The 13,067-nt window shown below is 36.3% G+C and overlaps 1 protein-coding gene across 5 annotated transcripts in view; it reads right to left on the bottom strand.

The window, feature by feature from the left end:
• The window catches only part of Dmd (dystrophin), a 2,157,654-nt gene that overhangs the window by 60,902 nt on the left and 2,083,685 nt on the right, over positions 1 to 13,067 (bottom strand). For 3 of the 5 annotated variants that reach the window (XM_045140973.1, XM_004663692.3, XM_004663690.3), the window contains 5 exons: positions 11,855 to 12,021; positions 7,850 to 7,961; positions 6,002 to 6,138; positions 5,233 to 5,271; positions 669 to 734 (listed from right to left, as the gene is read on the bottom strand). In XM_045140973.1, the coding sequence (XP_044996908.1) occupies positions 669 to 734; positions 5,233 to 5,271; positions 6,002 to 6,138; positions 7,850 to 7,961; positions 11,855 to 12,021 (521 nt within the window). The remainder of the gene's footprint in view (positions 1 to 668; positions 735 to 5,232; positions 5,272 to 6,001; positions 6,139 to 7,849; positions 7,962 to 11,854; positions 12,022 to 13,067) is intronic. The other 2 variants (XM_012949913.2, XM_004663691.3) reach the window with 1 other exon arrangement.

Raw genomic sequence — 13,067 nt, 5'->3', positions numbered from 1 at the left:
CCACTAAGGATGAACAGATATATCTAGTTGATGCTTGCCACAATTAATGAGTATCCCCAGCAGCTAGAATGTTGATTAAAGATGAATTCACAGAAAACTGTATGTTCTGCCACCAACTTAATAAGAAAAGTCATTTGCCATTTATTAGTTGTTTCACAAGCACATGATATAATTAGTAGTTCAGTTGTTACATATAAAAGTTACTTCAAACACAAAGAAAGTGGTATTGAAAGGTCTAAGGTTAGGAGAATTAATTATCTGCTTCTTTACAGAACGTCATGTAAGTGAGACACACCAATAACAAGCCAGTGCTTTCATGTTCTTCATGTCATTCCTTCACAGATTAATGTCTACTTTAGTAGTTTCCTAAGGCAGTCAGAGGACTTGCAAGCCAACTCAGTAAATGTGTTCAGTACACAAATCATAACAAGGCTACCAGAAACATGTACAGACCAGGGTTAAATAAGATTTTTCTGGACCCATGCTTTTGTTGGTATCCAAAACCTACATGCAGTGGAAATGGCATGCACGTTAGAGGGCAAGCTGATTAGTAGAAATCAGAAAAGTTTGAGGAAGAAAGAAAAGACTGGTTTAAAATTACTACAGGTTAGCTCTCCTTGGTTAGTTATTTCAATCAATATTTGCCTGGCATTCAACTAGTCTCATACCTGCTAGCATAATGCTCAATGCGTGAATGAGTATCATCGTGTGAAAGCTGAGGGGACGAGGCAGGCCTATAAGGCAGAAAATGTGATTAGTCATAGATACCATCCATTAATGGAGAAAAAGACCCCAACACAGTTATGTTATATACATAGTCTAGAATGTTTTCATTCTAACTCTATGAATAATGTGCATTTAGTTGCTCCTGTATCTTAGAAAGCATCAGGTATTTTGAATCCAAATTTGAGAGGCGATTTCTCCAATTTCTACTTTTTATTAAAGCCATAAAGAGAGAGCAAAAGAGTTCTCTGGACGTTTCGATTACAGAAAATGTTGTGGGAGAAAATGTTTTAAAGAGCATTATGTGCTCTTAACTTGTAACTTCCCAGATCCTATAATTTTGAAATTGTATTTTGAAGTTGCACTATGTAAGTTAGAATTTGAAACAAGTCATTTATAGCAGCACATGCCTTTAGTCCTGGCACTCACAGGGAGGCAGAGGTAGAGGATCACTGTGAGCTCAAGACCAGCCTGGAACTACAGAGTGAGTTTCAGGTCAGCTTGGGCTAGAGTGAGATTGTACCTCAAAAAAAAAAAAAAAAAAAAAAAAAGAAAGAAAGAAAGAAACAGCTTCTACCTATGCCATTTATTAGACAGCTTTTTGTTTAATGCAAACTCTGTGTTTGCTTAGTACATTTACAGTCAATGACTTCAGTTTCACAGAGTCTATTGCACACCAAGAAGTACTAAGTTTCCATGTATCAAGATGTATTCTTCTGTACCATCTTCTACAGAAGGAATATATCTACCAATTGCAGAAAATAGAATGATTCAAAATTATATAAAAATATTTTTAAAAGAATGATTAAATTCAGTAATATGTCATACTATCTGAAATGTTTCTTATTAGGGATACTGTATTCTTAAATCTAGATGGGAAAAGAAAAGGAAAGAATTAGCATGTGTTCATTTTTTTTTTTTTGCAAAAAAAAAAGCTTACCTTTTCTTCACTACATAGGCTAGAATTTGGGAAGGGTTAATACTTTTTTATACTCTCATATTTGATCTGTTCATTATCTTAAATGCTTTTATAGATCTTTTGAATTAACCTTAGGGGGAATCTTTTCTGAAAACCAGTTTGTACTTGTGCTTTTTGTTTTAATTGGAGTGGGACAAAAGGTCGCTTCAATTTCTGTCCTGATGCAGAAAGGCCTTAGGTAAAGGCATGAACCCAAAAGTCAACAGTAACACACTGAGTGAGGCCTCTGGCTTAGCAGAACAGTCAAGGACTTGGTCTAAGCATGAAGGAAGAGATGTTTGCTTTTTGTTACAGAAAAAGAGAAATTTTAGCTACCTACTGCTGGGTTTACATAGAAAATGTGCTGCAAATTCCTACTTTTTAATGAAGAAACATGGTCAGATAATTGCAACACTCTATATTAAACAACAAGGAAACTAGAAGTCTTCTGTGAGAGAAAAAGGCCTTATTTATGAAACCCATGTTGTATAGGTCAAGTGTAAGAGATGTTTAAATTTCCATGAGAAAAACCAAAGGGTAACTACTCAATTTAGTAGGCAGAGCCAAAGATTTCCATGTGAAAGTTCACTACAGCTTTAGAGTGTTAATCTACTTATTTTCTAATATCCTGGAATAGCCCATTACTAGAAGAGGGCAAAGGTTTGTTTTGAAATCTTCACTGTAGATAAAGATGCTTTAATATTTGGGCAGTGTGGTTTGTAAATATCATCTTGTGGAACAGATCAGTCTTTCAATTGCATAGACTTATAGGCTATAATCCCATCATCAAGGAAAATACATTAGCAGTGTTTTTCATTATAATAATTACTACTGTGGTATATACAGAAACAAAGGAAAGAAAATGTGAGACCTTGGAGCAAAACTATACCAAGAAAAGAAGGCATGTAAATCTAAAGCATATTAGTAGAATCTTATACCAAAATCTTATACAGAGCTTTTCTTCTTAGACTCGAGGATAATTCTGTTATTTTTCTTAATGTTCACAGTACTGACTACAGCATGCACAACACAAGAACACAGGAATCAGAAATCTTAAATGAATATCCACTAAAAGCGGCACTTGTTAAACCAGAAAATGAGTCAAAAAGGAGTGCTAGTCAGAGAAGAATCACTTTAAAAACCAAGCATTAGTAGAAAAAAAAGTTTAGAAATAAAAAAAAAATTCAAAGGATTTCCAAAGGAACATAATCATATGATTGCTGCTTCTCACTTTATAAATTTGAAAATAATCCTCCAAGCAGGATTACTTGGTATTTTCAAGAATGACCCACTAGGTGTCAAAGCCATCATACCCACCACCATTTTGTCTTTGATGAAAAGTCCATGACTGGGTTCTCTATTGTTTGCATTTCAAAACAGACAGACAGCACACACTGAGCTCACACTGAGCAGTGCTGCATGGTCTCTGCTTATGGACAAACAGCATGAAAGGCCTGTGACAGATTCAGTGTAAGATAATATGACAGATGCAAGCAAATAAGGGTTTTGTCTAAGGAAAAACAAAAGATCTTTATCTTAGAAAGCTTTGTAATTCTGTGTTCCATATTAAATGGATTAAATGTCATCATTATCATAGGATTTGTTAACATCAAGTAAAATTTTTACAGAATAAAACATGTAAGGAACTGTTATTTTTTTTTCTGCCTGAGTATGATAGCATTACAACAGATTTTATGTTTTATTTAGAATCCTGTGAGTAAAGACTTTAATAAAATTACAGTATTAAAGAAAACATGGGCTTAGCCTGCTGGGTTTGTTTGCTTCCTCAAAATTAGAACTTCCCACTCTTTCTGAATAATCTAACCAACTTTTCATAAAAAGGCAAACTGGGAGTGTACTTTAACTGTTAGAAAAGATATTTTAATAAAGTATGATATTAATTTTTAAGTCCTTCAAAGTTTAAGAAAGACTAATGATTCTCTACATGAATAAGTTACATTAAGATGAAAGTCCTGATGTTTTCTTCTCATGAGGTTAGGTGTGGCTTCTTCTTTTCCTTCAAGGAATTGCTCCACTTTGCTTGTAATTTTTCTGTTGCTTTCAGCTATGCACTTAAAATATTTCTTTTGGATTTCTGATTTGGCAAAACTAACAAGACACACAGTAAATCCATCTACTTAGCAAGATCTAATTCATTTCAGGATTTCAGTATATAACATCTTCAAGTTTCCTATTTATGAAAGGCTTGACTTTCTATAAACAGACTACCTGGGTCAGGGGAGACAATTGCCAATAAGCAGGAAACAAAACTGAAGCTAATAACTCCTCAAGTTGTTTTAGCATGAGAATTAATGAAATTGGACAGTTCAATATTTATAGGTACTGTATCTCTTTAAAAGGGAAGAGGTTTAGTTCCTTTAGGCTAATGAAGACCTAGAATACACTTCAATTAATAGTTTGCATTTATCGCTATAGTTTTTTTTAAATAGAGTCTAGTTTAAATTTCACATTGAAATAATAAAAATAAAATAAATTATCACTTTTCCAATTTGTTTACTTATCCTTTACGTTGAATAGAGCTACACAACTTAAAATATTTTGTAAACCACATTGTAAAATGTAAAAATTGCAAAAATAAAACATATTTTATTATAAAAATTCCATATATTTTTAAAAAATAAGTACACTGCTTCTAATACATAAATCAATGTCCCCCAAATGTGATTTCTCATAATTTTTATCATTGGAATAGGGTTGTATCATGTTGCCCAACCTGGTCTTGAACTCCTGGGCTCAAGTGATCCTCCTGCCTCAGCCTACCAAGTAACTGGAACTACAGGTGCATTATCACCACACTGGGTCCAAAAGAGTTTTCTAATATAAACTCAGATAAATCAATTATATGTTAGTATCTAGTAGCATGATTATTAACAGGCATCAGTACTAAGGAAAAATTACAATACACATTCTCCTAGCATAGCAGTGTATGTACTAAATATTTCAGTTACAGTATATTTCAGATTTTAAAGTCCCATATATATGAATATTAATCAAATAGCACGGTGTAAGCTGATTAACATCAATGAAATCAGTCAACCAAAATCAGTAATGTACCAGATTATGCTGAATTTTAATAGTCCAGTTGTAAGATATGGAGAGAAATAAACCATCACCCTTCTTAAGGCTCTAAAGTATTGAATCTCAAGAAATATGGCTTAAATGCTATTGTATAATCAGGAAACTCTTTCTTGATAATACCTGAAGGAATATGCAAACATGTCACATAGGAAGGCTACTAAAACTTCCACAATTTCTTTCATTTGATTTTGAACTTAAGCCAGGATTTTTGCTGACCAGAAATTGACCCTGCTTGGATTCTCCTGGCCTGTGGCAGATGGCACTCTCAAAGAAAATTTACAAAAATAAGAAAGAAAGAAAAAAAAAAAAGAAAAGAAAACTGAAATTCAAGACAGTTAATTAATGTCTTAAATAAAACAGAACAAAACATACAAATAAGCAGAAAAATATTTTTAAAATCAAGCAAGCGAGTATGTCAGTGGTTAGCAGCACCCTTCAGCAAAAGTACTCACGCAGAATCTACTGGCCAGATGTTGATCAGAGTAACAGGACTGCAAAACAAAAAATGAGCTGGTGAAGAGAGACACAGGCAAACTCAGACACAACAAAACTCACTGAAAGGTCAAAATAAATAAACAAAATCCAACCAACTAAGAATGAACCATGGAAAGCAGCAGCCAAATAAAGGTGCAAAGTGAATTAAAAAAAAAAAGAAACAAATACAAATAACTTGTGTGATTGCCATCAGAGTTGAAGAACAATATAATGAGAAGGTTTTTAAAGGAAGTAAAGATATCATCCGTTTGATCATAAGAGTTATTATTACTTACTTTGAAGGAATTTCCTTTGACTATATTTTCTCTCAAATTGAAAAAAGTGGCGAAATATGACCACACAGTCAGATACAAAAAGACACACATCTACTGATTTGTGAGGGAGGAAAATAAAAATGGAATATTGGCATCACTCATTTGTAAACAGTCCCATATTTCTTAATACCTTTGTAAAGCAATGTATGACTATAGTGTTTTTTTTTTTTTCTTTTTTCATCCTGTGAAATCAAATTTGACTTTTGGGAAAGGCAACTGTCAAGAGACATGAGAGGATGTAATTGATCATCAGATTGTTTTTGTTTGTTTGTTTTTTTTTCTTCAGCTAAAGAAAATCCAAAGAGAGTAATAGAAGAGACTGTTTGCATTTGGGAGTGAAGGAGGGTATTCAGCTGGGAGGAGATCAAATATATATCAAATGAAACTCGATTTGACTTCCACCACTACTCACGTTTCCATGTTGTCCCCCTCTAAGACAGTCTGCACTGGCAGGTAGCCCATTCGGGGATGCTTCGCAAAATACCTTTTGGTTCGAAATTTGTTTTTTAGTACCTTGGCGAAGTCACGGACATCTTCTCCTGATGTAGTCTGAAAGAGAAATCATAGTGAGGGCAGATTTGGCAGCTTCACAGCCCTTGACTGATAAATTAAGGAGAATATGGGAAATGTGAGAAAAGGTTATGGAATTGGATGTTAAAACAGGCAGAATACCACCTTAACAAGTTATGATGAAGAAATGAAGCATGTATGAGCTATCAGACTACTTGACAAAGAGTAGTTTAGAGAAGCCTTAATCTCAAAAAGTTAACCTTAAGTTTTACTACACTTTAAGAACTATCTAGTCCACATCATTATCATATTTCACAAACTAAATACCAAGGTATTTACAGCATGGTTCATTATCCATCACTGATTACCGTTGTAAAAAAAAAAAAGATTAATAATCAAGAAGGAAATTTAAAACCTGGAATATTGGGGAAGGAGTGATGGCTTAGATTAATGTGTTTGCCTGCAGGGCCTAATGACCCAGGTTCAATTCTCCAGTAATCACATAAAGCCTGATGCACAGAGTGGTGAATATATCTGCAGTGGCTAGAAGATTGGATGTGCCCATTCTCTCTCTGTTTGTCTCTCTGTGTTTGCAAATAAATAAATAATAAAAAATCTATAGTATCATATGATATTGGAAGAGAATGCTATAAAGGGCAGCTACTCACATTGTGACCTGTTAGATAGCCCCTAGGGATATTTTTGATTTACAAGGTCAGGGCTTTGGCCTAAGGGATTGCACTTTTATTAAGCTCCTAGGTAATACTCAGGTAGTTAAGAGACTATATATGAATGGCATGCATCTAGACTTTCACCATCATTGGATTCATGCTATGTCTTTGTCATCTCCTTGGAGATTTTTCAAAGATGTTCCAGCCACAGAATATTTTCCTTAAACAATATATTGGGAGAAGTTTTCACCTCTCTTACTTGCAAAACTTTGGGCAAATTATTTAAACTCCGATTATCAGGGTCCTCATTTGTCCAAATGGCATAAGGAATAATAATATTAGGCTGGGGAGAGGATCTGTGGGTAAAGTGCCTGCTATGCAAGGAGCATGAGGACATGAGTGCTTGGTCCCCACTACCCATGTGAAAGCCAAGCAAGGTGGGGCGTGCCTGGAATCTCAGCACTGGGAAGGTACATAGTGGAGGATCTCTATATCTTTCAGGCCCCTATATGAATATGAACACACACACACACACACACACACACACACACACACACACACACACGTACCCCACCACACATGTGTTCACACATACAGAAAACTTACATAGACACGTACACACATAATACACACCAAATATAATAATACCTATTTCACATAAAGCAGTTCAAAAGGTAAATGTCTAACATTTGCGTATTTAATGTGTCAAAGATGAGTAACAAGGATATGAAGTGGTAGGCAGGCTATGCATTTTGAGGAGCTCACATACCACACTCCATGTGCTCAATATACACAATGGCCATGAGTCCAGACAGATAGACAGACAGACAGACAGACAGACACACACACACACACACACACACACACACACAAAATAACGTTATCAGGAGAAAAACCTATTCAACAATACTATCTATCACTTCCCATCCCTGCTGTAGAAACCATGGAGGGTGCCCTACTTTAGCTGGTAAACATCTGGGGACTTTAAATTTTAAAGCACTGAACATGTCTTGTAATATTATACAAATAGGAAATTTCTCTCAGGTGAATGAACTGACATCAGGAAAGCATTAACTTACGGGAGTACAATATTCCACCATGGGATAGTGCATTTTATGGCCCTTTGCCACTCGACCAGAAAAAAAGCAGCTTTGGCAGATGTCATAATTAAAGTGTTTTAGACTTCTGTACCTGGTAAAGAACAAAAACAAACATGTATATATTTCTTCAACTCAAATCCCCAAAGAATATTCTAAGAAACCTTCCACCACATTGTCTTAATTCAAGAAACAGAATGCAGTATTTGTCAGTCCCACAAGGTAAATGATTAACTTACTACCCCCAGACTTCTCTGGTGTCCCTCTTACAGTACCCAAACATGTTGGCAGAAATATTATCCTATTAACATATGGAAGAAAGAATAGAAAAACTCAGCTCTTATTTAAACTCCACTAGGAGCTTTTTCCGATTAAATAGGGCATACTGGCAAGCATCCAGACTTTTAAGACCAAATATTTGAATTTGAAAGAACTTGGAAAAGACATAGAGATACCCAGTATGCCCTCTATCAAATGTTTTCTGAAACAATTTATTTTTTAACTTTAAAAAAGTTATCTCATATAACAAAGAAAATTAAACTCATTTTCCAATTAAGACAGGCATTTTTCATTGCATTTTCGGATTGGTTGTCATGATTAATTGCCAAATACTTACTTGGACAATCTCTTCTACCTCTCTTTTCAGAAATTCCTTATAACATTACCAATAATGAAAGCTGAAATCCCAAGGGGGGAAACTTAGATTAAATAAAAGAATTTCTAATCTGAAGTACTGGTTGGTACATTTCATTTCAATTTCAAATATGTATGTATATTGTTTTATACTCCTCTGGTCTCTTGATTTTGCAGATAAAAGCTTCAGCCAATTCAAATAAATATATTCCTTATACCACATAGGTGACAGTGGAAAGGAGCTACTTTTTAATCATCTTTTGAGAGACGGTTAAGGAAGAAAGGAAAATGTTGATTCTTAAAATCTATTTTGATAAAGACAATGAACTGAAGGTAAAAATACTCTCTCTTAGATCATCTAGAGCATAGTCCTTTCTTATTTTATCCAACTTTTCTCTGTAGTATACAAATCCCACTGGTTCAGGAAGCTGATAAAGAATGAACCTGCCAGTCCCTTCTGCACCCCCATGACATCATTCTTACCTACCCAAATCTAGGAGGGAAAAAGGCATAATTTGTAAACACTGTTTGCACACTCTTGTCTAGGCTTTAAAACACTCTAAACATTTTCATGCAACTTCTTTGAAAGCAAGGAGTATGAAAGGATAAAAAACAGCAATGGTACACAGGACTGAGAATAAAAAGCACCAAAATGGTAAAATGTGGTCATTTTAAAGGAGGACAGGAGAAAGCTAGCTTTTTTTTTTTTTTTTTTTTTTAAAGGCAATTTCAGTTAGGGATTGAGGCTCAAAGAGAATCACGAGATACCACCCCACTTGCCACCACAAATGTGGAATGAGTGTCTGATCAAAACTGGTTGTCCCCTGCTGCCCAGTATAGCAAGCTACCTAGACTAATGGCCCTTGGTGGACTGGCCCAGGGATCCATCCTCAGTCTACAAACCAATTAGCCTTCCCCTTGCCTAAAAAGGCTCCTGTCTACTTCCTGTTGCAAATTCTCTCCTTTCCACTCAGGTTAACTCTGTTTGTCTGCGTCTCTGCTTGGCCTGCCAACATCTCTTTGTTCAGGCCACAACGATACACATGAGGCCAGGCTACCCACCCCCAACAGCCTGGCTGGGTGGGGGCAGGGAGGAGAGAGCATAAAACTGTTTCTTGGATTGTATAGCTTTTCTGTTTGTCTCTGCTTTACAGTTTGGGATAACTTCTCTCTTTGATTACATGCATGATTTTCCTCTGCTTTCTGAGTCTACCATGTGTGTATTTTTCTTACACAGCAGACCTACCACCTAGGTGCTCTTACCAATGCTTGGCTTATTATCTGCAATTTCTTTAAACTCGAGGTAACCATGATTGTAACTCTCTTCATTACTCATTTTTCCTCTACATCTCTTGGTCTCTATCTGCCCTCTCATTTTTCCTCGAGCCTCACTATTTGTCCTCTTCTCTTCTCTAAAAACACAGGGCAAAGGCAATGCCAGTTTCACCTAAGTCTCCCTACACAGCTATTAGATTCCTATTTTTCTTGTGTTTATTACTAGCTTTCCTTTCTTGTGTTTATTACTAGCTTTCCTTTCTAGATCCCAATCTTCCATAAATCAACCCCATAACTTACGATTCTGCCCTTAAATAAATCCTACAATTTGTGCTTTTTCTCCTCAATAATTTATAATTTGTCCTTCTTGAGTCAGTCTTTACTAATTCTTTACTAAAGGTAGGACAGAACCCAAAATGTGGGGTTCATAAATTCTGGGAGACCACTTCTGAACCCCCAAATCCTGCATCATTACAGAACAAAGTATCAAGTTTAAGCATAACTAGAAAAGAATATTGATTTAGCTCCTAAACGAACCCTGAACAGACATGAAGTACATAGCTAGTTTACCACTAGGTAATTTGTTCACCACTACTGCAGTGTTGATGTTGATCTAGATGTTTAAATACATCATCCTTTTAGAACGCCAATTTAGGGGCTTGACAGATGGCTTAGTTTTTAAGGTGTTTGCCTACAAAGCCTAATGAGTCAGGTTCAATTCCCCAGTATCCATACAAAGCCAGAAACACAAGGTGGTACATGCTTCGGTAGTTACTTTGTTGAGGCTGGAGGCCATGGCACACCCATTCTCTCTGTTTCTTTCTCCCTCTACTTCTCCTCTCCTCTCCTCTTCTCTCTCTCTCTCTCCCTTGGAAAATAAATAAAGAAAAAAATTCAAAAAATTTTGGGTCAAAAAAAAAAGAATTACAATCTTTGGATTATTGTTAAATTAGATCAGCTCAGTCAAAAATATTCTACTTCCAGCCAAGTGTGGTGGTACACACTTTAGTCCCAGCACTCAGAAGGCAGAGGTAGGAGGATTGCTGAGAGTTCAAGGCTAGCCTGAGATTTCACAGTGAATTCCAAGTCAGAGAAAGATACTACCTTGAAAAAATGAAAAACAAAAACAAAAGCAAAACCCTACTTCTTCAAAGAACCAGCAAGGCTAAATATTTAAGAGTAACTGTTTTCCACATTTATTAAAGTAGTTATTTACTTATTTGAAAGGAGGAGGAGAGAGAGAAAGGGCGCACCAGGGCCCACTGCAAACAAACTTCAGATGCTAGAACCACTATGTGCATCTGGCTTGTATGTGTACTGGAGAATCAAACCTTGTTCCTTAAGTTTCACAGCCAAGTACCTTAACCACTAAGCCATCTCACCAGCCCTGTTTTCCACATTTTAAGAATACTAATAGCATGCTGTTTCCTATCTCTTTCACCTTTAAACTTACAAGGAGCCCTTTCCATTTCTGAAAGCTGCTTTGTGAATCTCTCATTTGCTTACATACTTTTTATATTCTTAGAAGTTCATTGGAGACTGGGCAAAGAATATAATGAGACACAAAGATAAAAAAGTTGTTTAAGAGTACCTAAAACAATTCTTGTATTTCTTGAAGGGAAAAAGAAGTGCTGCCAAGTGAGAAAGAGACAGCTACCAGGATGCTTCCTCCCAGAATAGAATCGTCTCCTAGCTCTATAACTGATTCTTGGAGAGTTTCTAAAAGCAGAGGGCAAAAAAGTTTTCATTCCAGGGAGGAGTAGATATAGTTAATGTGTATGCCTTGAAGGCAAATTTCTCTAGGAAGACAATATCTCAGTGCTGTCCAACCAAAGACGTGGTTCTGAAGAGCTGCAGAGCAGAGATGGAAAGAGAATGTATCTAATGAGTCGGATCTATCAACAAAACCCTGAGGTTGGTCAGTCAGGCAAGTGACAGAAGTGATCATGTTCCTGCTCCATGATCTTCTGCCCACTCTGGGGGTGGTCAGGAGGAAACTTACATCAATGGGTACAACAGTCAAAATCAAGTCACAAAACAAAATGAGACAGGATTTCTCTTTTCATTCATTCCTAATACCTGAATCCAATGATAGGACACTCCTTGCAGATATTGCACTTGGCCTGGTGCTTGGCAGTTTCTGCAGCTGCTACTCTGTGCAGGACAGGCAGCCACACCATGGACTGAGGTTCCAGGCGCATCCAGTCTAGGAAGAGGGCCGCTTCAATCTCAGGCTTATTATTGGCCTAGAAAGACAGGAAGGAGAGGGAAGAAGGGTAAAAGAATGCAAGAAGAGAAAGTGAAAATATAAAGAAGACATCTAGGTTAAAAAAAAATCAAAAAGAAAGTAAAAAGCAACAATAGTTGCAATGTGAGGTCTTCTACTCAAGGCTTATTTCTATAAATATCCCATTTAGCAGCCCCACAGTTACTTTATCCATTCGGGTAGAGTAAACATCCCTTACTCTTTCTGGCTAGATGACAGGATAACAAAATCAAACCAACAAATAGAGAAAGTAACGTCAAATCAAACACGCAGATGAATGAGATTAGATTTGTATCTGCTTTTTAAGAACAAAAGCAGATTTAAGCCCAGCACTTGGGAGGCTGAGGTAGGAGAATATGCTGTGAGTTGGAGAGCAGAGACTTCAGAGTGAATTCCAGGTCAGCCTGGGACAGAGGGAGACCCTACCTCAAAACAATAACAACAAATAACCAGATATAAAAGCTAACCAGAAGTAAGTGTGAAGGGTGTATGAATACACTTTTAAAGGTGGTGGAACAGAAAGGAAAAGTGGAGGAACACTTACAATTTCCTCTTATGAAGCCATTACCCGGATTCCTAAACCATATAAAGACACTTCAAGCATGGTGTGGCAGCGCATGCCTTTAATCCCAGCACTCGGGAGGTAGAGGTAGGAGGATCGCTGTGAGTTCAAGGCCACCCTGAGACTACATAGTGAATTCCAGTCAGCCTGGGCTAGAACAAGACTCTACCTCAAAACAAAACAAAACAAAACAAAAAACCAAAAAACAAGCAAAAAAGAGAGAGAGAGAGAGAGAGAGAGAGACAACAAAAAAAAAAAAAAAAGGAAAACTGCATGCAGACCAATTTCACTAATGAACACACAGGTAAAATTTCTCAACAAGATTCTTACAAACCAAATCCAAGAACACATTTATTATCCACCATAACCAAGTGGGATTCACACTGGGTATTTAAGGTTTTAACAAACGTAAATCAATAAATATAACACACCACATGAATAAACATAAGGATAAAAATCACATG

This window comes from Jaculus jaculus, chromosome X (assembly GCF_020740685.1).
Source record: "Jaculus jaculus isolate mJacJac1 chromosome X, mJacJac1.mat.Y.cur, whole genome shotgun sequence".
Taxonomy (NCBI): domain Eukaryota; kingdom Metazoa; phylum Chordata; class Mammalia; order Rodentia; family Dipodidae; genus Jaculus; species Jaculus jaculus.
The sequence above is the reverse complement of the archived record's forward strand: the minus strand, read 5'-3'. Positions and strand labels throughout refer to the sequence as shown.